At 33.3% G+C, this 26,505-nt stretch overlaps 1 protein-coding gene across 1 annotated transcript; it reads left to right on the plus strand.

Annotated features, from left to right (window-relative positions):
* The first annotated feature begins 7,914 nt into the window (after nucleotides 1–7,914).
* On the plus strand, nucleotides 7,915–9,790 carry AOS (allene oxide synthase). The gene has a single exon (XM_086441421.1). The coding sequence runs from the start codon at nucleotides 8,032–8,034 to the stop codon at nucleotides 9,577–9,579; it is 1,548 nt and encodes a 515-aa protein (XP_086297547.1). The 5' UTR covers nucleotides 7,915–8,031; the 3' UTR covers nucleotides 9,580–9,790.
* Nucleotides 9,791–26,505: the final 16,715 nt, after the last annotated feature.

Genomic DNA, 26,505 nt, shown 5'->3' on the forward strand with positions numbered 1-26,505 from the left:
TGTGTTTCTACACGGGATTGAAGATTTTGGGGGAAGAGAGAGAGAGAGAGAAGGGGGGGGGGGGGGAGGGGGGGGTAAACACAAGGATCCAATTATAATTTAGATCCACTGAACTGAAATCTTAATGTGTGTGCGCACGTACAGCATGCATGTCAGGGGTGCAAATCCTTACTTTCTAGCCTTGTGTGTGCATGGGACTGGGAATTTTGAGCTTGTTAATGCAAGATTTTGACCATGACAAATGTAAACCGTTGTTTCAATAATTAAATTGTTGATAAATAGTTGAAATTGTCCATCGTGAATTTTGAAGATCACCATTTGTTTGTTGACACGCTCAACTCAGATGGGCCTAACTTTGGTCATTATCGATTTAGGCTAGACCGAAACCTAGCGAATTTTAATCCGAGAATTAATAAAATGATCAACAATGGACCAATTAAGAGGGACAATGTTGGTACTACCATGGGCTCGATCATTAGCAAAGGCCTTTGTAGGATTTAAAAGAGAATGGGCTAGGTGAGCTTGATCATAAAAGAGTCAAAGGTTCAAATAAATAGACTAGTCAAAATGATCTCAGTTAATTAGGCTTGAACCAAAAGTGGCCTCTTGTGGGACATAACATGAAGATTGGCTTTGGGTTCACTCATGGTATCGCGGTGGGGAAATGAATTGGGTATTGGGCTTGAGATCTAGATCTTACTGGATTGGATTTTGGACTGAAAAAATACCCATTACCTTGACCCAAGATGGGCCCAATTTAGGATTGGGCACAATAATGTATTTGTGGGTTTTGCAAGCAATTTAGTTAAGTTATGACCTATTGTACCTAAAAAAGACCATCCGAGATAGATGATTTGAAGAAACTTGGGAGACATCTTTGCATGGCTTGTTTGAGAGGATTTTCCTAAAAATGTACATCGGGTGACCATTCACCCCTTCTGACGAAATGAATAGTGGTGACTCTAAATCTTCGTAGAAGTGACATTCATAATGAAGAATCAAGCATCTATATTTCTATTTAGTTAATATTTGATAGGTTCTCTTAGTCCTACTAATGACATTACCCTTTGACTTAGGTTTTCTCTAATAAACTAATAAGAAATGACCTAAATGTCATTTTCTAAAATCTCTAACAAACAAAAACCATCAATTTTCTCCTCAAAATCACTCATCTTCAATACCTTGAACCTTATCAGGCAACTACAGTTTGCGCCCACTACAAAAAAATTCCTGACTTCGTTCCCATTCTTCACTAACCAAGCTTTGATCTCAAAAATTACATTCATAGGTTTTAACCTCTCCTTGATACCCTATCTTATTCTCAAGATTTGATGGTTGAAGGAGAGGGAATTTTTAAGTCGAAAACAAGGTTAACAATTGTTATCTTTGAAGTCATTAAAAGACGACGTATTATTTTATCATTTAAAAAGTAAAAAATCAAACATTTTTGGGAAAGATAAAAAATGATGTTTTGCAATCATTTTATTTTAATCTGTCATTATCCTATAAATTATTATGTACACGACAATTCCACATGAATCTTCGTATCTATCTTTCTTTTTTTTTTTTTCTTTTTTTTTTTTTTTTTTTTTTTTAATCTTTAGGAGTTCGGGTCATGTACTCAAAGACTCCTAATCGGTACATGCACATGCTTTTTGAATTAAACTTCTCTTGATCATTTGTCCCATAAAGAAAAATATAAAAAAACTTTCAATTATCACGTGGAGTTCTAAACCTTAAATATTAATAAATGAGTTTAATAATATAACAAAAACCTCATTGTTCCATAGTCCATTGGCGTTTTAAACCTTGGCCACGTTCACTTCCAAATCATTTATTATTAATATTATTATTAGAGTCCGACTAGTCTTACTAATAACATAGTGAGGAAAAAGGGATTACTAAGCCTCATCCAAAGTCAAAAAGACCTTGAAATTTGTAAAAAAAATAAAATCATTGAGATTCATAATAAATCTCAAAGTCTTATTTTATACATCTCAAGATCTTTTATTTATTTATTATAATTTATGGTGGATGAGGTTTACTAAGGCCTTTTTTTCCTCATTATGTTAGTCAGGAAAGTGTTATTATTAATAGGATTTTGTTAATGTGTGTCATTCCCATAAGGAACACATTAAGGTGCATTAAATACACCATGGAAATAGCAGGAATAAACTTCGAAGCCAACCACCCACTTCAAAATTTTGAGTACGACTTTGAAGCGAGCAATCAGGTTCAAAATTTGAAGGAACTCTCTTCATAAGTATTTCTTCTATGGAGATGGTTCCTTAAAAAAAATTCCAAAATTTTGGGGTATTTTTGACAAGAACATTTTTTTAGGGACAATAATTGTAACAAAATCTATGACAATAATTTTTGTCTTATATGAGTTAGAAGTTTCGGAGTGGACTGCTTTTTGGTAAGGATGATCTCCTCACCATAGAGATTATCCTTACAAGAAATCAACTCATTCTAAAAATTTTAACCTCATTAAAAGTGATTTATAAAAAAATTATCGATCCACAATTCTTCAATTTGTAAATCAGGGTTAAAAGTTTCAGAATAAACTATTTTTGTTGAAGATGATCTCCTCACCATAGAGATCATCCTCACTAAAAACCCAGCCCATTTTGAAACTTCTAACCCAGTCAAAAAGTAGTTTACAAAAAATCATTATCATAGATTTTGATATATATATATACATGGGTCCCATTCAACAGCCTATGCTTTACCCTACATTTTACCCTACGTGTTTTGTCGTATATGGGTTAGAAGTTTTGGAATAGGCTGATTTTTGGTGAGGAGGATCTTTTAACCATAAAAATAATGGTTATTTAAAATATGGGTTAGAGGTTTTGGATTGAGCTGATTTTTTGTGAGGATGTTCTCTATAATGAGAATATCATCATCACAAAAAATCAGCTCAATCTAAAACTTGTAAGTCCATCAAAAATGGTTTACAAATTATTGGTAAAAAATTGATGGTCCACATTCTAAATCACTTTTGATGGGGTTAGAAGTTTCAGATTGGACTGATTTTTTTTTTTTTTGGATGATCTTCCCATCATAGAGATCATCCTCACAAAAAATCAGCTCAATCCGAAATTTCTAACCCATATTTTAAAAATTTATTAATGTTACATTGTTTTTACATATATTTTCTCATATGTCCCTTGAACCTGACCTATATATATATATATATATATATATATATATATATATATATATATATATATATAATATATATATATATATGTGCGTACGTGTGTGTGTGGTTTAGACATCCACCATTCCGCTGTGTGTGTTCTGAAACTAACGACATGTTTCGTTTATCCTCGATATTCTTAATGAATTAATGAAAAATACCTAATTGCACTCATCTTCAAGTTGTAATAAAATATTATTGAATTTTGTTTCTTAAAACTAGTCATATTCTATCTCTTTAATTTGTATGGTATCTTTTTTCAATCTACCATGCCTGAACTACACTTTGTCAGTCTAAACCAAGCAATATCCTTTTCACCAAAAAACGCCTTAGATTTGTCTGTTCAAAACTTCATCCTTTTCTACTTTCCCAAAAATCGTATATTATTTGAAGAAAAATTAAAATGTTAGAATTATATTTATTAACGTATTCTATTTTCAAAATTTTTTAGTCATTGATTAGTCACCTAAAATTTTGAAGATAAAGTCAAAGGTTCAAACGTATTGTACGAGATCCCGCAAATCATTAATTTCTATTTTAGGATGGTGAGTGACTTAGAGACCAGAAATAACTTTAATTATGGGAAATAGAGTATTTGAATATATATTTTTTTAAATTCACCTTTAATACAATTTAGAGTGATTGACTATCATTATCTAATCGATCAAATTGGAGTTAAAACTAATCAGTCAACATTGTTATCTGATCAATCAAAACAAGGTTAATTCCGATCAATCGATATACAGTACAATATTTTAAAACTCCAAATTTTAACCTATAAATAGGACTTTTCATACCCTAACAACCCTCTAAAGTCCAAAATTTTCTTTCTCTATTCATGTGTAATTGAGATAGTATTGCCACACCCTTAGTTAATGGCACGTGTCTTTTTGAAAAAACAATCATAAGGCAAAATATTGTGCTAGTAACTGCAAATATTGTAGAATCATCATTTACTAATAAAGGTAGTATTTACCGAGGTCTGTGTAAGACTTGAATAAAATAATAAATGATCTTAGGGAAAATGCCATCTCAACCTAGTCCAAGAGATCTAGTAGACATGGTGGTAAAAACCGAGAAAGTACATCCTTATGACAAAATAGCTAGTATAATTTGAAATACAAACTGAGCGTAGGTATGAAAGTAATATTAGCTTGAAAAACTCTCACGGATCGGTTGATTTAAGGACTCAGACAAAAAAGTGTAATTATAATAAGATATATTTTAATGAGATAAGAGTTCTTGTTTTTTCCATGCGTCAACAAAACTTGAAATGGTTATGACATTCTTTGACTTACCTACCTCCAAACAGTGAATCATACCAATTCAATATTAATTGTGCTGAGACAATATCAATCAAACTTAAATATCAATATTAATAATACATAAACACAAATCTCAAGAAAGGATCAAATAACCTCTATTCATCCCTAGTTAGCATGACACCTGGACCAATTAGGTGATGACACCTGTTCCCGAGTTTGGACTATAACATTCCCTCTAAAAATTGAGAGAAGATTGGAAAAATCATTTTGAGAAAAAGAGTTAGAAGAAAAATTCTCTTTATACATTCATTATTCATCAGCGTCTCTAAAACTTTCATCTTCATTTTTTCCTACCTCTATTATCATTGATTTAATCTTTGGAGGATCTTTCGCATGCAACACACTGAGGCCTCTACTTTCTACCTTCAACTGTTCAAGGAGTTGAAGTCATCCATATTAACAATAATCAAAAGAAGAAGCTTGAAGACCAAAATCTAGCTACCCATTTAAAGGTATTATTTATCTCGAGGAGTGAAGGTTCAAAAATACCTCCACAAGATCATATAACCATAAATCGAAGATTTGTTGGAGTTTGCTAATTGAAACAAGTGTTGTTGTGATCCATGGATTTCGGATTGTTTGTTAGTAAAGTTGTGATTCATGGATTCGGATTGTAGAGTTACAAACGGCACGTGGAATCAAGGCATTGAGTGTAATCAATCAATTTTGAACATGGAAAAATGTAAACTCAAAATTTTACTATAGTTCATTGTTCTAGACGAGGTCCCATGATTTTTTCTTGGAAGTATTTTCCACGTAAAATATGATGAATCATGGCTATTTGATTTATTTTGTGTGATTGTTTTTATTTACAAGACAATTTAAATTAAAGAGATTATATTGCCACACCCACTTTTACTAAAATCACTAGGAGTTAGCACACACCTTGGAGTGGTGTTAGAAAAAGTTGGTGCGACAATAAAAGCTCTCTTAAATTAATTAATTAACTCAAAGCTCAAAATCATTGAGATGAGAAGAGAATTTTTTATCATCCCCAACCTCTATGTATAGTACCTATAGAGGGTAAAAGGTTTAACAGATTTGGGTAGAGGTGTCTAGATCCAAATGAGAGTAGGGGTCAAATAGGACTCTAAATAGGTGGTATCTAGATCATCCATGCAACCCAGTCAAACTCAATTAGATTAGGTTTTTCTAATAGTAAAGGAAGAAGAACATGATAGACTTGACAGGTTTGATCTACGAAGATCGAGGGAAAATCCCAAGATTCAGGAAATCAAGAAAGGAATGATTCAACTTCAGTTAAGATTACGTAGATCATGGAATCTCCTATAGTCTGATCCCGAACTAGAAAGAGCAGAATAAAGAACCCAAATGCGCGGACTATCTTTTAAATAGAATATAGAACGGAATAGAAAGGGTTCTTCTCTTTCCAATTAGGGGGGAGCACAGTAAAGAGTTTCCTTCTTCTTCTTCTCCTATTGTAAGACCTAACTTAATTGTCAGAGGAGTTTAGGCAAGTACCATACACTAGTGCTCACAAGCGAACATGACTAGGAGCGATCCATCAGGACTGAGTTGATAGAGGTAACTTGGATTCACCTCTAAAATAACTTCAATCTATTCAATCGTATCTCTAATTCATCATTTTCTACCTAGCCAAATGCCATTATTTTACATTTCAACAATTATCTTCCCTTGGGGTTTGAAGGGTGAAGTAGATAGAATCATAAGCCCACAAATGTGAGTTAATTTTTTTACCCAAAAGTGATTGAAGATTACTACTTTTAAGAAGAAAATCGAGATTTTTTTAGTAAAAATTGAAGATCAGGGCATTTAAGTCTTTTTATTAATCTACTAAGAAGAGGTCAACGGAGGCATATGTCATCAGTTTGAAAACCATGGGGCCATGTTTAAATCACCCTATTTTTTTGGGTAAACTTCAAATACCAAAAAATTGTTTAAGCAAATTTTCTTAGGTGCTGTTTGTTAAACTGAAAAAAATAAGTGCTGAATAGCATTAAGCGTTGAAACTTATAAGCGCTGAATTTAAGTGCTGAAAAAGTTGTTTGTTTAGATGCTGAATCATATTTGTTACACATTACTGAAATTGATAAATTGTCTTTGTTACCCTTACAATCATATTATACATTGTTTACATGTTTCAAATGCTTATTTATTATCAAACACAATAAAATATATTATTTCTTATAAAATTAAAATACAATTTATTTTTAAATAATAAATAATACTCAAATCTTCAATTTATAAATAATAATTTCTATTTATAAAAACCCACAAATTTCAAATTAAAAATAATAATGTCAAACAAGTCACCAAAATTTGAAATCAACTTTAAAAGAACTTAATTTTGGATGAATAATTTTCAATGGAAATGAAGGATATGTAATTATAAAAGCACCCTATGAATTAATAAGGGCAACCCACACTATAGCCATTTTTTATTTTGTTTTATATGGGTTAAAGTTTTTGGAATGAGCAAATTTTTTGTGAGGATAATCTATATGGTCTAGAGATCATCCTCACCAAAAATCAATCTATTTTGAAACTTCTAACTCATTAAAAATAGTTTTCAAAAAAAAAAAAATGGACAATTTACGGTTCTTGAACTTGTTTTGATAGGGTTAGAAGTTTCAAGATGTGCTGATTTTTTGTGAGGATGATCTCCTCATTGTAGAGATCATCATCACCAAAAATCAACTCATTCCAAAACTTTTAACCCATATAAGATAAAATAATTTAGCTATGGTGTGGGTTTATTAATTTGTGGGGTGTTTATATACTTATTCATGGGATATAAGAGGTAATATCCTTTTAAGAATAAGGGCATACTTGTCCGTGTTGAAAAAAGCGAAGTGCTTACCGCTTCAGCACTTTTTTTCAGCATCAAAATAGTGCTGAATTTTTTTCACTTATTTTCAGCAATAAGCACGAGTAAACAAACGCGCTATTTTAACAAAAGTGCTAAATTTAATTTTTTTCAGCAATAAACACTGAAAAATAGCGCAAACAAACACCGCCTTATTCTCGATCCCGACAAAAGGAGAAAAAAAAGCTCTTCAAATGAAAATCAAAACTTCATGGGTCCCACTAACTACAGTCAGTGCTTCTGTTCTCACCTACCGTCCATAACACGGAAGATATTGATATTGAGGAAATGGACGGAGTCCGAAACTACACCATTTGACGAAAGTCAACCTTCATGTTTATACTTTTATTTTTATTTGACCGTTGAATCTAATGGATATTCGATATTTTTCATGCTCAAGTTTTGTTTTAATTTGACTGTAAAATCTAATCCACACTTCCATGTGCATCACACGTGCCTATTACACATGCCACGTGGAAACCACCACACACGTGGAACGAACCACTTTTCTGATTATATAATGACTTCCACCACCCCATGTCACATTGAATCATAAACAGAAACCATTTCTCTTCCTCCTCCTTCATCAGATCACCATTTCTTCCTCAAATACCCCTTCGCTGTAATTGCAGTCCAAGGGTAAAACAGGAAAAATGGCTTCTTCTTCCTTCGCTTTTCCTTCCCTGCAACACAACCTACATATGAAACCGAAATCATACACGCGTCGCTCTTCTATCCGTCCGATCTCTGCATCTGTATCAGAGAAACCATCAGTAACTCCATCAACGGCTCCAATTAAACTCCCGATTCGAAAGATTCCAGGTGACTATGGTATCCCCTTTGTTTCACCTTTAAAAGATAGACTCGATTACTTCTACTTCAAAGGAAGAAACGAATACTTCAAGTCTCGAATCCAAAAATACGACTCAACCGTATTTCGAGCCAACATGCCACCAGCTTCCTTCATCGCTACAAACCCTAACGTCGTAGTCCTTCTTGACGGAAAAAGCTTTCCAGTCCTCTTCGATACCTCAAAGGTTGAGAAGAAAGATCTCTTCACAGGAACCTACATGCCGTCAACCGAGTTAACGGGAGGTTACCGAGTCCTCTCATATCTTGACCCGTCTGAACCCAGTCACGCCAAACTCAAACAACTCGTTTTCTTTCTACTCAAATCTCGTCGCGATAAAATCATACCAGAGTTCCAAAACAGTTTTACAGATTTGTTCGAGAATCTAGAGAGCGAGTTGGCTGCGAAGGGGAGAGCCGATTTTGTCAAAGCGAACGATCAAGCCAGCTTTAACTTTCTGGCTCGATCTCTTTACGGTTCGAACCCGGCTGATACGAAACTCGGTTCAGATGGACCGAAACTGGTGAGTAAATGGGTTTTGGTTCAGTTGAGTCCGATTCTTACTCTAGGGTTACCTTGGCTTCTAGAAGATCTCCTCATCCATACTTTTCGTCTCCCATCAGTTATCGTTAAATCTGATTATCAGAAACTCTACGATTTCTTCTACAAATCTGCTAGTTGGGTTCTTGATGAAGGAGAGAAGTTAGGGATCAAGAGAGACGAAGCTTGCCATAATCTGATTTTCACCACTTGTTTTAATTCCTTCGGTGGAATGAAGCTTTTGTTCCCAAATATGCTTAAATGGATTGGACGATCTGGTGTAACCTTGCATAGAAGGTTAGCTGAAGAGATCAGATCTGCCGTTAAATCTAACGGTGGGAAAGTAACGATGGCTGCTATGGAACAAATGCCGTTAATGAAGTCTGTTGTTTACGAATCGTTTCGGATCGAACCACCAGTTCCGTTACAGTACGGTAGAGCAAAGAGAGATCTGGTGATCGAAAGTCATGATTCAGCGTTTGAAGTCAAAGAAGGAGAGTTGTTGTTTGGGTTTCAGCCATTCGCGACTAGAGATTCAAAGATATTTGATAGAGGAGAAGAGTTTGTAGCGGATCGGTTTATGGGAGAAGGAGAGAAACTGTTGAAACACGTGTTGTGGTCTAACGGACCAGAGACGGAGAATCCAACGGTGGATAATAAACAGTGTGCAGGGAAGGATTTTGTGGTGTTGGCAGCGAGGCTTTTAGTTGTGGAGTTTTTTCTCCGTTACGATTCGTTTGAGATTGAAGTTGGTGTTTCGCCGTTAGGCCCTTCAATTAAATTAACGTCTCTTAAACGTGGTAGTATGTAAAAGTTGGTGTGGCATTAGAAGTTATTCCGATTTCTTCTTTTTGAGGGACACGTATTTGACCAAATGAGGTGGACGTGTGATAGTCACAGATGCACTCTGTGTATAAATATAAGCTATTGGTGGTAGGACCCACAGCTGACGTGAAATTTATATTTAATTGTTATCCTACACTATTGAATTTTGATTTAGTAAATTTGTTTGTTACCCGTTACTACTCCCACCACTTATATATATGTTCACGAACTTCTGAGATACTTGATGAAGTATCCCTGGACTTTGGTCTGTTCAGAGAGACTAAATAAAATGAACTAAATGCCCTCATTTTCAGATTATAATCAAAAGACTTTGTTATCGGTGTCCATATCTCAATCATTGTTAGCAATCCAGAATACGAACAAAATTTGATATGTGAAAAATTCGGTAAATGAAAAATATGCGGCATACGTGTATTATCCATCTCATTTTAAAAATTCAAAAATAAAAAATTCGATAATGTGATAGTGATGTTAATAGTGATGGGATGATGAAATTTGTGATGTTAATGATAATGGTGAATGTGAGGGTATAGAGGTTATTCTTCAAGTGATTTATAAAAAAAAGATCAAAATTAAGAATAAATCATTAAAGGTATGTTTGACTGCACATGGAAAATAGGGTGAAAAATCAATTTCCATGGAAAATGACATTTTTCAAGTGTTTGATTGCACATGGACATGGAAATTCATTTTTCACCCCATTCAAAAAGTCCATTAAATCATGGATTGCACTTTCCCACCTATATGGGTGGGAAAATGAAATCCACCCATATTTTTCATCCTCAATTCTTCCCTATCACCACCACCACCACCATTACATTAATCTCGCCGTCGTCGTCACCATCGTCGTCGTCGTCGACTCCGTCTCCAATCACCTTCTCTCTCTCTCTATTCTTCTTTTTCTTCTTCTCCATCCCTCACCTCCTCCCCCACCACCACCAGTGCGTTCCCCCCCTATCTTCCTCACTTACCTTCGTCACCGCTGTCACCGTCATCGCCACTACCATCGTCATTGTCGCAACCGCCGTCGTTGTCGCCGTCACCGTCGCCACCGCCACCTTCATCGCCACATCCTCCCCCCTCCCTCTTCCTTGTCATCTTCTTCTTCCTCTCCTCCTCCTCTCATCTTCTTTCTCTTTCTCTTCTTCTTCTTTTTTCTCATATTTTTTTATGATTTTATCAAAGTGAAATCAAACAATGAAATTTGATTTTCCAACCCTACTTATTTTTCACAACTAATTTTTCATGGATTTCAAATTTCATGGAAAGTGACTTTCTATGCAATCAAACATACCCTAATTTTTTTAAAAATTAAGATCAAATTTTAAGTAAATATTTAGCGTCATATAATTAATTTTTTAAAGATAAAAGGGATATTTGCCGTATAAAAATTCATTAAAAAAAAGTGTGTGGGGGCGCGCCTGTGCACGTGTTTTTAAACTTAAAATGCATAAATTAATTAGAATAATTCAATAATTTAAAAAACGGAGATTACCATCAAGGATTTCAATCCTCAACTGTCCCACTTAAATTAAAAATTAAAAAGACAATCATATCCCCCAAAGCATCTGTCAAATCACCTCAATTAAAAATTAAAAAATAAATAAATGAGCATTGTTTCCTATTCTTCTCATCCTCCTGTTACCACGTATTCTCTGTCTGTAATGTATAACGATAAATTTCCTGTTTTGAGTCGTTCAAGAGTGACATTGAAATTGACATCGACGTTATCATAAATGCTTTTCACTCGTATTTTCATGGGAAGTATATATGATTTTGTACATACATCCAGGTCAGTAATGTGCGAAACGATGTCAATTTTGATGTTATTTCAATAATTTTTTTTTTAATAAAAAAAAAAAAAAACTTGTTCTCTAAACTCCTGGAAAAAAAATTTGGACCAATTTGACCTTATCTTTGGTTCCGTAATTTTTCTTTCCAAAAGTTCATCTTAAAAAATCGGACCTTATCAGAAGAAGGCATTTAAGACATTTTGTATTCGTCAATGTGGGAAATATCGCTAATAAGTTCGAAAATGGGTATTATCAAATGTTTACAAAAATTTGGAGTGGTATGTATAAATTAACCATATATTTTTGGATGGACAAATAAATATGACATACGATGTAGAATAGAATAATAAAAATAGTACGTTTGGTGGTCAACAAATGGACCCTCTCTCTGTATATGTACTATTTAAGAAAAATTATTTAAAAGACCTTGGTTGAGGGATTTATTTCTAGATACTCCCCAAGTTTTGGACAGTAGCTTGATAGGACATTTAGTAAGTTTTTTATTTCTTTATGGTCGCTCATTATTAGGAAACTCACCGCCTTTTATTTATTGTCGACGTCACCACTTTTTATCTATTATCTATTTTACAACTTTTATTGTCGAACTCACCACTATTTTTTCATTGCCAAACTCGACAATAAATAAAATATTAAACTCGACATTGGTAAAACCCACCTATTTTTTATTTTGATTTTCGAGTTTTTCCGATTAATACACATAGAAAAAGATCAACTTAAAACTTGTGATAATGACTTGTTTAGATAATTTCATACTAAAAGAACCATTCTTGGTTAATTTTTATTTAAAAATTAAAATAAAAAGGTTGTTTTTTACATACATCTTTAAAATATTTGAAAAAAAAATCTTTTGAAAATGACTTTTTCTTCTTTCTTAAATCCTTTCCAAAGGAATGAAATCTCCAAAAGTCAATTGTAAATGTCAAAAAATCATTTTTTTTATGAAAATGATGAGTTCGAAGGGTTTAGGCATTCAATCGTGAGAAATGTAGGAGATAAAGTCCAAGGACTATTAAAAAAAGAAAATTTTACTAAATGAATTATTAAGAGACAGCCCAAAACTTAGGGACTATTTAGAAAAAAATCCCTCCACCATGTTCTTTAAGTAATTTTTCCAAGAATTTATATTTTTCGCGATTAGTGCAAGCAAACAAGGAATCTCCACCTACTTGACAAGAGGTAAATCCCCCAAATGTTGTGGGTTCCATGATCCCAGTGTATGTAGTGGCCAAGGTTGTTAATGGATTAGGTCTATATAATTTCTATTTGGGACCAATCTGATAAGATTTAATTCGACGTGGGACGGATGAGATAGTCCGAATTTATCGAGTTTTATCAAATTTTAATATTATCGATCCAAATCCTATTTGATGAAAATCGGTTTAGAACTAAAATTGATCAGATCCAAATCCTATTTCATGCTTTGGTTCGTTGAACCCAATGTTTTGGTTCATCAAACCTGACCAAAATTTGATAGGTTCGTGGCTCGTTTTGTACTAGTTCATGGATCAGACTAGTAGAAATGATTGAGTAACATTCCAATCCATTGACACCCCTAATAGTGACTTGTTAGGCATCATCATCCTTCGTCAATACATGATTCTATTGCATCATAAACCCTAATTTTTTTAAAAATAAAATCAAAAATAAAGAAAAATTTATGTCTTTTGGAAGTAAATTATGATCACTTTAAATTCAATGGCCCATAACTCTCTTATTTAAACACTTCGCACTCAGAGTAGGAGCAAGGAGAATTATGTCTTAAAGTTCTGTCACGTTGTAAACATCATCGTGGTCACCATCTTCAAAATCAAATCTATGTAAGAATGAGAAAATTGTCTTAAGTGCAAGAATTTTATTTCCGATTTTACCTCAAGAAAATCCACATCCATCATCCTACAATAAAAAAAGTGAAGTTTTGAATTTTTTCTCTGTACAATCTTTGATATTGTCAAAATATGATGAAAATCGGGATCCAAAGTTCAAAAATGGTGGGTTCATCCCAAGTGATGAGCAAACCACGACGCAATTAGGTAATTACAATTAGATGAAGTAGAAACACCACAACCAAACATCCACACATGCATGATTAAGTCTTGAAAGAATCATGTATTATAATTTTCAACATGAATCATACAATAAGATCCAAATAAGATACTACAGAAGAATTAATTTTATTGAATTTTTTTGGATGGACATATATGAACCCTAAATTATAAAGATTACATCAACCAAGATATGAAAACTAACCTAATAATACAAATATTCTTATTTAATCAGGGGCGGAGCTACTCAGGAGCTGGTGAGGGTAATTGCTTCCACAGAACTTTGAGGCACTCTCATATTTTCAACTAATTACATGCCCCATTTGTCTCCACTCCCTCACCTCTCTCCCTTATTTGCCCCTACACCCTCACCTCCCTCCAATCACCCCCTTCCCCCCCTCAATTTTTTGTTTATGATATTGCCTCTTGACCAGGCCTTCTCATATACTAATTGGAAATGACCTAAATATCATTTTCTTCAACTTCTAACTAAAAACCTCTTAATTTATCCCTAAAACCATTCATCTTCAAATTCTTCAACTATACAATTAATCATAGTTTATCCCCACTCCCTCACCTCTCTCCCCATTTGCCCCCATACCCCCCCCCCCCCCCTTCCTCAATTTTTTGTTGATGACATTGCCTTTTGTTCGACCTTCTCATATACTAATTGGAAATGACCTAAATATCATTTTCTTCAATTTTTAATAAAAAAACCTCTGAATTTCTCCTTAAAATCATTCATCGTCAAGTTCTTCAACTATACAACTAATCATAATTTGCCCCTACTAACAAGAAAATCCTAACTCCACCCCTTGAATTTAATAATACTTCATAATATAGAATATCCTAATTAATATTACTATATATATATATATATATTATTCTCCATCACTACTTTCTTTTTGTAATGAGATATCTTTGCAATGATACAATTTATCTAATGTATCATAATACACTTGCATACAATTCTCTAACAAATACAATCGTTAATTTTCACTCAAAAATATTTAATCACGTTATCAAATTTTTTACGAAGTTGATCGTTAGAATAGAATCATAAGATTTATGAAGAAAAAATTTATAATTAAAGTTTATTAATAGGTGACTCTTAACCCACAATTTTCCATCTAGGTGGACTTAATAAGTCCAGCTGCAATCCACTTTCTTGTATTATTATCTATATATTTATATATATAACTCCACTTGTCGGCTATTGTGAGTGGAAGAAACTTTTTCTCTCAAAAAAATCACGTGTTACTCACAAGCAGTTTTGCTCACATTATGGATGACCCAAGTGAAATGATAATTTTCATTTTTTCCAAAAGCTAATCGATTGTGATGTCTCCTTAACCACATACCACATAGCCACTACCAAGAAAGAATAACTTACGAGGATTTCCATTGGAGATGGAATTTTCTATTAATATAGGAGTGTGATAAACTGTGGATTGAACTTAAAAAGGCCACCTTTTACTTCTAAGTGTGTGTGTGTGAGTTTAATGTTGATTTGACATTTTAATATCTTCTTTTGTTGACAATTAATTTGTACTTGAAAGCACCGACTTAGCTAATTGGTAAAAAAAAGGCATGTGAAGAGTTGATCTCGTGACTTAAGGTCAAAGCGCCTTGAACCCATTTTCACATTGATCCCATTTTCACATTATAACTAATCATTCAGTTTGTCTAACAAAATTTAAAATAATTCTTTTTTACTCAAAATCATTGTATTTCTATGATCATCACTTAATCCAATGTGAAGGCATAGTAACAAAGATTGGATTCAACAATTATTCAGTGAGGGTTCAATTTGATTAATTCGAAAAGAAAAATTATAAGAAAATTGAGAAAATTTCAGAGATTATATACAAAATATTTTGTTGAATTTCTTACTAAAACCTATTATCTTTAACCACTTTTTAAATCCTATCTTTCTTTGATGTTTGAATGTTGAAAAAACTAAAATTTTGGTGGTGAGAGATATAAATAATATCATATTCTATGATTATTTGAGGGATTGTCGATTAATTTGTCGAGTCTTTGAATTAATCGGTTAACCACTAATTCAGAGAATTTTGTGACTATGGGTGGGGGAAATGATTTCTCATTGGGATATATATATATATATATATATTTTAATCATTCGGTTATGTCAATTAGAATTTTAAATGATTTTATTCTTGAGAGAGAGACTTTATCTTGATAGTTGGATTTCATTTTTTCTTTTTTTTTCATGAGCCTCGACTCCAACTCTATAGACATAGGTTAACTACCATTTTGTTAATTAGTAATTGTTCATTTCAAATATAGAGACCAAAACTACTTATTATTTTCCAACAATCTAAAGGTGTAATAATTAATTTGTTATTGTGAAAATTAATACTTCGAACAGATCCAAAGGACAAAATTTCAAGTGATTACGGCAAAATTAAGATGATTTTCAATCTCAATTCGTTGAATGTGGTCCATATGATTTTTAATCTCAAGTATGCTAGAATTCGATTCGCAGTAAATTTGAAGGGATTTTGATTTTCCTTATATATTATATAGGGAGCGGTTCGGCAGCCCTAAAATTTGCCAAGTTTGGTGTCAAACATTTTTTGTAAATCACTTTTGATGGGGTTAGAAGTTTTGGAATAGGCTGATTTTTTTTGAGGATGATCTCTACGGTGAAGAGATCATCCTCACAAAAAATCAGTTCATTTTGAAACTTCTAACCTAGTTTACAAGTTGAAGAATCGTGGATCGTCCAATTTTTGTACATCACTTTTGATGGGGTTAGAAGTTTTGGAATAGGCTGATTTTTGGTGAGGATGATCTCCTCATCATAGAGATCATACTCACAAAAAATCAGCTCATTCTAAAGCTTCTAACCCATATTTTGAAAAATATTTGACACCAAACTTGGCAAACTTTAGGATTGCTGAACCGTCCCCATGTATATATATAGGAACCGATCAAGGGACATATGAAAAAACATATGTAAAAACAATGTAACATTAATAAATTTTCAAATATGGGTTAGAAGTTTTGGATTAAGCTGATTTTTTGTGAAGATGATCTCTATGATGGGAAGATCATTTAAAAAAAAAATCACTCCAATATGAAACTTCTAACCCCATTAAAAGTGATTTAGAATGTGGACCATAGATTCTTTTACCAATAATTTGTAAATCACTTTTGATGGATTTAGAAGTTTCAGATTGAACTGATTTTTTGTGAGGATGATCTTTTCATCATAGTGATCATCCTCGCAAAAAATCAGCTCAATCCAAAACCTCTAATCCTATGTGGGGGCGGTTGATGGGACATATGTAAAGACAATGGTTTTTCAAAATATGGGTTAGAGGTTTTGGATTGAGTTGATTTTTTGCGAGGATGGTCACTATGATGAGAAGATTATCCTCACAAAAAATCAGCTCAATCTGAAACTTCTAAATCCATCAAAAGTGATTTATAAATTATTGACAAAAAAATCGACGGTCCACATTCTAAATCACTTTTAATGGGTTAGAAGTTTCAGATTGGATTGATTTTTTTCCCAGATGATCTTCCCATCATAGAGAGAGATCATCCTCACAAAAAATAAGCTCAATCTGAAATTTCTAATCCATATTTTGAAAATTTATTAATGTTATATTATTTTTACATATGTTTTTTCATGTCCCTTGATCCTGACCTTTTATATATATATATATATATGGGGGCGGTTCAAGGGCCATATGTAAAAACATATGAAAAAACAATGGTTTTTCAAAATATAGGTTAGAGGTTTTGGATTGAATTGATTTTTTGTGAGGATGGTAACTATGATGAGAAGATCATCCTCACAAAAAATCAGCTCAATCAGAAATTTCTAAATCCATCAAAAGTGATTTACAAATTATTGATAAAAATTGACTGTCCACATTCTAAATCACTTTTGATGGGGTTAGAAGTTTCAGATTGGACTGATTTTTTTTTCGAATGATCTTCCCATCATAGAGATCATCCTCACAAAAAATCAGCTCAATCCGAAATTTCTAACCCATATTTTAAAATTTTATTAATGTTACATTGTTTTTACATATGTTTTCTTATATGGCCCTTGAACCTGACCCTATATATATATATATATATATACTTGCATACAATTCTCTAACAAATACAATCGTTAATTTTCAAGTGTGTGGTAAAACTAAGGGTGGCGAACGGGACCCATATAGGGAAATGTTCAGCACCCTAAGTTTTACCACACACTTTAACAAACGTTTTTTGTCCTACATGGGTTAGAAGTTTTGGAATGAGTTGATTTTTGGTGAGGATGATCTCTATGATTAGAAGATCATCCTCCCCAAAAATCAGCCCATTCCGAAATGTTTAGCCCCATGTTTACACGTTGAAAAATCGTGGACCGTCCATTTTTTGTAAATCAATTTTGATGGGGTTAGAAGTTTTGGAATGAGCTGATTTTTGGTGAGGATGATCTCCTCACCAAAAATCAGCTCATTCCGAAACTTCTAACCCATGTAAGACAAAACGCGTTGTTAAAGTGTGTGGTAAAACTAAGGGTGGCGAACGGGACCCATATATATATATATAGGGTCCTTTCAGCAACAAACATTTTGACAAACATTTTGGCAAAACATTTTTCAAAACATGGGTTAGAGGTTTTGGAATGGGCTGATTTTTGGTGAGGATGATCTCTACGGTGAGGAGATCATCATCACCAAAAATCAGCCCATTCCAAAACTTCTAGCCCCATGTTTACAAGTTGAAAAATCGTGGGCCGTCCATTTTTTGTAAACCATTTTTGATGGGGTTAGAAGTTTTAGAATGGGCTGATTTTTGGTGATGATGATCTCCTCACCGTAGAGATCTTCCTCACCAAAAATCAGCCCATTCCAAAGCCTCTAACCCATATTTTAAAAAATGTTTTGCCAAAATGTTTGTCAAAATGTTTGTTGCTGAACATTCCCATATATATATATATATATATATAGATAGGGGGGCGTTCAATGGCAAACTTTTTAGCAAACTTTTTGGCAAAACATTTTTCAAAACAAGAGTTAGAAGTTTTGGAATGGGCTGATTTTTGGTGAGAATGATCTCTACGGTGAGGAGATCATCCTCACCAAAAATCAGCTCATTCCAAAACTTCTAACACCATCAAAAATAGTTTACAAAAAATGGACGGTCCACGATTTTTCAACTGGTAAACATGGGTTAGAAGTTTTGGAATGGGCTGATTTTTGGTGAGGATGATCTACTCACCGTAGAGATCATCCTCACCAAAAATCAGTCCATTCCAAAACCTCTAACCCATGTTTTGAAAAATGTTTTGCCAAAAAGTTTGCCCTTGAACGCTACCCATATATATATATGTGGGTAGCGTTCAATGCCCAACAGTTTGGCAAACACATTTTTCAAAACATGGGTAAGAGGTCTTGGAATGGGCTGATTTTTGGTGAGGATGATCTCTACGGTAAGGAGATTATCATCACCAAAAATCAGCCCATTCCAAAACTTCTAACCCCATCAAAAATGGTTTACAAAAAATGGACGGTTCACGATTTTTCAACTTGTAAACTGGGGCTAGAAGTTTTGGAATGAGTTGATTTTTGGTGAGGATGATCTCTTCACTGTAGAGATCATTCTCACCAAAAATCAGCCCATTCCAAGACCTCTAACCCATGTTTTGAAAAAGTGTTTGCCAAAATGTTTGTCAAACTGTTGGCCATTGAACGAGACCCTATATATATATATATATATTAGGGGGGTGTTCAATGGCCAACTTTTTGGCAAAACATTTTTCAAAACATGAGTTAGAGGTTTTGGAATGGGCTGATTTTTGGTGAGGATGATCTCTACGGTGAGGAGATCATCCTCACCAAAAATCAGTCCATGCCAAAACTTCTAACCCATGTTTACAAGCTGAAAAATCGTGGACCGTCCATTTTTTGTAAACTGTTTTTGATGGGGTTAGAAGTTTTGGAATGGGCTGATTTTTGGTGAGGATAATCTCCTCACCGTAGAGATCATCCTCACCAAAAATCAGCCCATTTGAGGAGATCATCCTCACCAAAAATCAGCCCATTCCAAAACCTCTAACCTATTTTTTGAAAAATGTTTTGCCAAAAAGTTTGCCCTTGAACACTACCCATATATATATATATATATATATTAAAGTTATTGGGGGGGGGGGGGGGTGTGTGTGTGTGTGTGTGTGTGTGTGTGTGTGTGTGTGTTAGGATCGTCCATTCACATCATCTTCCACAATACAGTTTAATTCATCACTAAAGTCTTGGGCCTTAAGGTGCCCTCTTGGACAGAGTGGAAGAAAGGACTGGCCTTTCAACATCCAATTACTTTGAAAGAGTTGAACAAGAAACATTGTGAAAGTCTTTAGACAATAAATTTAAGGATAGAGGATGGCAGGAAAGGAAAGGAAAGGAAAGGATAGAGATGAGATTTGAACACGTAATCATAAAGAATAATGATTTTTTGATACACCCCTCTGACATATGCCCTCATATGCTTCCTTACGTGGTTTGTGCTAGAATCATAGATTTTTTTCTTGAGATATATAATTGCACATATATGGGGATATGCAATTGTGTATCCCGAGGAAATCTATGATTATAATCAATGCCACGTCAAGGAGCATAGGTTAGAGGGGGCGCCAGAAAATCATGACTAAATCATAAATATGAGTCCAAATCGTATGCAGCCAGAGTGGAGGATTAAAAAAGAGATATTTAGGTGAGTCGTACTTGGAGTGACCTTAGGTGTACCTCATATCTATTATTCTCTTGTGTACTGATTTCTTATGGAAAGAGAGAAGAAGTTTGAAATAATTCTTGATTTTTGAATTGAATGTAACGGAAAAATGTTACCTAAAATGTAACACAAAGCATTGTCCTAAAACAAAATTCACCCTTGCAATGGACCGATGGATTCAAATCTTAATTGGAACCTTGAGTTTTCCTCTTGGATCCCCACGTGTACGCGTGAACTTGTCCGTTATTTCTATCAACTTTAAAACTATTAGAAATACAACTATTTTAAGAATTGCAAATTAATTTTTCTTCTAGTCGATGTGAGACTAAAATTATACAAGGTAAAATCAATACTAATAACTAAAGGTTAAAACAAAAGGTCAAAAACATAAAGCATAAAGTAAAAAAATAGTTGGAATTGATTTACCCTATAGTTTAAACCCATTGAATATTAAAGGGTTTTCAAATTCAACCCTCTAAATTCCAACAATATCTCACTCTTTTGATATGGAAGTGTGTAGGAATCGTATACTACGGTTCCTATACACTTCCACGTTAGGAAAGTGAGATATGAGGTACAATTTTGAGGTCACTTCAGCATTATTTATTTTAAGTATTAATTCCTTGAATTGAGGCTTACATGGCATTTATTGAGGTGTGGGAGGAGGGTTTCAATCCTCCAACCTAGGTGGATCTGACCCCGACTCCATAAATATATGTTGGCTTGGGCTATGGATGGAAAGCTAACATTGTGGGAGAAGGTAAAAAAGTTTTAAATTTAAATTTTGTTCCCACATAAAAATAAAAGAAAAAAGAAGGAAAAGTACAAATTCAAGGAACTAAATAAAAACATCTAAAAGATTTAGATTGATCTGTTATGCACATGGAAGATCGAATCTTAGAGCCAAGGATGTCGTAGTAGGGAAAAGTTAAGACACTTGAACAATAACAAACATCTTGTTCGAGCTAATATGACATATAGGTGGAAAATCTGTCTCATGTGTATCAAATGCAAATCTAGAGATTGAAGATTATTAGGAATCGTAGCTTGACACAAAGGGCATTGGAAAGATGGGTTCGGACTATTACGAATCAGATTTTTGACATAAATTGAATCCCTTGATTTGTGCTTAATATTAGGAAAACATATTTCTCACATTAATGAAATTCCCTGATTTATGCTTAATATTAGGAAAGCAGATTCCTCACATTAATGGAATCTCTTGATTTATGCTTATTAGGAAATTACCCACATATATTTAGCCTTGAACTGTGGTTCTGTATACCAACCATGACTTGATCTACTTGTATAAATATTACACAATATCAATGGAAAAGTCACTGGTTGCATCATCATATTATACTTCTCTTTACGGACATTGGTGTCTTTTCCTCCTATGACCAATAAGAAATAGTGCATGAATCCGATAGAAAAATAAATACGATCTTGAAATTCACCTCCAAACAAGATCTAGAAATTGAATGAAGTTCTTCATTTACAAGATATTTAAAATAATATAATAACCCGTTCATTGCTAAGCAAGAAAGGATTCAAATTAATCTTTGGCGGGGAGTTTTGAGTATAGCAGTTTAATCTCAGACATAAGGTGCAATGAGCAACTCAACTTGGGCTTAGTACACCATTCTAGTTTTTTTTTTTTCGTTCCCTTAGTCCCAAACTACTTGTATGATAATTTTCGCAAAAAAGAAAAAGATGAAGTTGATTGAGAGGTGTTAAATCTAAATAAGTTATTAAAAAAAAAACTAGGTGGGCATGAAAGAAGCCGAAAATGTCACAATAAAGTGTTAAAAAAGAAAGAATAACGATAAACTAACACCCCCCCTCTGACATACACCCACGGCACGTGTAAGAATCATATGTTTTTCATCGGGATACAAAATTGCACATATTTATTGGGGGGGGGGGGGGTTCATATATATATGAAAATGAAATCCTGATTGATAATGAAATAACATAGCATATAAAGCGTGAAATAGGATCGGTGTTACGATTCTAATATTTGGGATAAGGCGTAAGTTGATGATGATATTTACAATTTTGCTACTTAGCACTGTCCAACTATATCCTTGCATTTAATAAATAATAACTCCAATAATTTAAGGAATAATATAAATTTGTATTTTTATTATGGGTGTTAATGGGCTGGGCTAGATTGAATAATTTTAGGGTAGCCTTCCATTTCCATGTCCCTGTCTTGGGCTCTCCAATTAGTGGAAGAGCAATCCCTTGTCCTCTAGAAAACTTAGCTTAGGCCCAATTTTAGTGGCATTATCTTTAACATTTGACTGGGCTTGGGCCTAAATTATTTAGGTCATTAAAGATTGGGTCCAGTTAGAACAACTTTAAGCCGGATATAGACCCAAGCATTGAAAGCTTATTTATATATTCATCATTTCTTTGCTTAAATTTAAGCTACTGAAAAAAACTTACTATTAAAGCAAACCTAATGAACACTTTGGTCTTACTAAAATCATGGACAACCCTAGAAATACCATTCTTCCATTCCTTGTGTTTTCTATCTTTATAATGGGTCTTCTTGCTTTGACTGAAGGTATATATTTATTTGTACATATTCATCTTCTCTATCCTTCTCTTCATATGGTTCTTCCATGTGACCCAATAGTTATTTTAGATACGCATGAAGCTGACCAAGCGTTGGGTGACGATGCATTGGGCACGTGCACATCTCTCTAAAAATTTGGATTGGGTTTCTTGAATAATATCTTTATGTCAAATCCTTTCTATCCTCAATTTTATTGCATTTGGTCTAAAGATGGATTTATCAGATAATAAACTTCAGCTCCTTTGATTATACAATTGTACTTCGATGATCAAGTCAATAAATTTTTTTTGTAAAATAATAAGATTTTTTAGAATGAAAATTCTATACCTTTGTGTTTATCAGTCAGGAACAGATCCTCTGTAACACTTCTTTTATAGCCCACAAAACATCATTTAAAAAATAAAAATAAATAACAATTCATATCTCTTGTACTTATGATTCGGATCAGCTTTGATTTTTTTTATTTTAATTTAAAAAGAGACTTTTTTAAGAGACTTTTTTAAGATGATCCATGATAATGAAAATAACCTCCAATTTTCAAACACATTTTAATAGTGTAGTTTTAAGTTTGTGGGTGACGTGGCACTCTCTCAATCGTCTAAGTGCGCTACAGGGCAATTCGAAAAGAGTGCTAAAGAGGACCCTCTCCCTTATCATTCATGTTTAGAAATTCAAGACATGGTCTTTTCTAGATGTGTGGAAGCTTATCTATGCATGAGATGCATGTGTCAGTGCTATGAAATATAAAACAACAAAGAGAAGATAAACAATCGGCCAAACACAAGGATTTATGTGGTTCAACAGTGTGCCTACGGTCACGGATCAGAACAAAATACAAATCACACTATAGTCTCCTGTATTACAACTCTAGAGAGTTCTTTAGCAAAGGTCAAGAGTCGAAAAAGTCTCTCTCCCAAATAATACAAAAACCTTAAGATGACTTTCGTCTAAAGAATACATATATAACCACCCCATGGGCCCGGTCGAGAAGCTTTGCCGGGATACATTGCTCTTGATCTGGGCCAAACCCACTATACACCGAAAATGGCCCTGTTTGATATTGTTTTGCCTATCTTGTTGTCTCGTCTTGTAAATGCCAGATACCAAGTCGCGTCAAATGAATTTTTCGATACATTTGAGATGTCTCGTTCAAAAATGAGAAAAATGAATGTGGGATTTTAAATCTCGTCTGAAAAAATGACTTGTCCATCTCAATCATGCCTGATACCGAGACGACTTGGGCAATACGTCTAAGATGAGTTTTGAAACCATGGCTAAGCACCCTTATTTGTGAACACCACCACGTGTAGGGAACACTGGCTATAGTCAGCAACTGCTAGCCTGACTGTCTTAGTTAGGCTAGAAGCCTTACTAAGCCCTCTAGTGCACCATACAGAAGGAAAACCTCCACAATAACACAGTTGAAAGCCTTAGTAAGACCACGAGCCTGACTGTATGAGACTATATTAACCAGGCTCATAGTCACAAAATTCTCAGAATTTTCTAAAAGTTTCTAAAATTTATTCTATACTATAAGATGAAAGGAGAATACTGAAGTGACATTGAAACTTACATCGTTTCACACATTGCTGGCATGGATGTATGTACGGAACCATAGATTCATTTCATCGAGATATGAATGAAAAGCATATATGGTTCTATGCACACCAATGTATGAAACAATGTCACTTTCTTTATTACTCCTGCACGACTCCAGATGAAATGACAAAATTAATTGATGATTATAGATTAATCAAATAATATGATAACATGTTTACCCTTTATCTTTAAAATTTTATTTTCTTCAACATTCAAAGCTCAAGAATAAAATATGGATTTTAGGGAGGTTTAAGATGATAGATTTTGGTAAGAAACCCAAAAATATCTTTTTGTAATTCCCATTTTTTTTTCCCATTAAACTTTCCCGAAACTTTCTTAATAAATCCATCAAATAATTACAAAATCCAACCTTTGTTACCATGTATTGGAGTAATTAGTTATATTACATTGTAATACGGTGTACTATGGTACAAGGTATCATATCTATTGAAATTAAGAGAATGTTAGATTAATTTGTTTTTGATGATGATTACATGACCTTAATAGGATTTATATAGAAAATGATAACAAACTCTAACAAATAAGATAATCACAATATCTTTAACTAATCAATCATATCTAAATCTCCATAGATATGATTCGGTGTAACATTGTACACCTTATTACAATGCTTCACATATAATACTCTAACATTTCTCCTTCAAACTCATGGTGATCGAAGATCATTGTGAGTTTGTTGAAATCTACCACCTCTAAAAATGCAATTGTCGAGGAAGAGTTGCCTACAACCAAGTGTTTGTTGATGAAGAAGTTAGTCATCAAAAACCATTTTAATTTGTCCAATTCTTGTTTATATAAAAAAAAAAAAAATTTACCCATCAAAATCCACTTTAATTTTCTAAATGTAGCATGTTTCCCGAGAATAAGGATGCAATCCAAATGTAATGTAAAGAATGGGAAGTAAATAACTCAACTCAAATGGGCCTCCATTGGGCCATGATTGGTTTAGGAAATACAGAAACCTATCGGATTTTAATCTAAAATGTGGTATCCAACGGACCAGGAAAATGTGCTCAATGTCGACTCCAAGAGTTCGATTATTAGCAATGACCTGTATTGGGCCTTGAAATTGGAAACGAGACTCTATGGACCATTGATGAGCTTGATCTCTATAGATTCAGAGGCTTAGCTTTGGATTATACCCAGAAGCAATTTTATTTATTTTTTGTTTGTTACAAATGGATAATGGGTTTGATCACAAGAAAAATGGGCAAAGAAGCCTATCAAGGAAATGGAAATTGTAGAATAGGAGTTGGAGATTTTGTTCATATAAAAAATCTAATGAGATATAATTGATTCTCTTAGATAATGATTACAGTAATCTTAATAAGATTTTATAAAAATTAAATCATATCTAGAGATAAACTCTATTCCTAATAAATCTCAATCAAATCAATCTAACCTTATCTTACAGATTTTGATTCTTTGTGTGCAAGATTTTGTCAAGATTGTGAGATAAAATTATTTGAATTAACTGAACCCTATCAAATTGTTACTTAGCCTTTACCAATGCCCTAAGGAATATGAATCCCCATATATTTTTTCATTATTTGTAAGATCTCGTAATATTACTAACATATGAAAGTATTTATTTTGTTTACTTCTGTGTAAGATTTTGTCAAGAGAGTGAGATAAAATTATCCGAATTAATCAAATCCTATCAAATAAACTCCGGAATAATTTAACAAGAGAAAGTTTCGAAAAAAGTTGGCCAATTATATCAATAAAGTTAGGAAAACATTAGACAAATTTTAAAATAAATTTTTTAACCATAAAAAATATGTATTTCATATATCAAATGATAAAACAACACTTCAAAAATGTGAAAATAAAAATAATCTGTCATTTTTTTTTTCAAAAATTTCCTATTAAAGCACTTTTACAAAAACTTCAAGATTTTTTGAAAAAACTACATTCTTTTTTTCAATTTTTTTGTGATTTAATAGCGATTATTTTTTTAGATTGCAAAATTTTGTCGTTATGTTTGTAAGATCTCATGATATTACTACCATATCAAAATATTTATTTAGTTTCCTAAAAATTTATATCCTGTTTAGTAAAATATTAATTCA

This window comes from Akebia trifoliata, chromosome 4 (assembly GCF_017979445.1).
Source record: "Akebia trifoliata isolate Shusen 1 chromosome 4, ASM1797944v1, whole genome shotgun sequence".
Taxonomy (NCBI): domain Eukaryota; kingdom Viridiplantae; phylum Streptophyta; class Magnoliopsida; order Ranunculales; family Lardizabalaceae; genus Akebia; species Akebia trifoliata.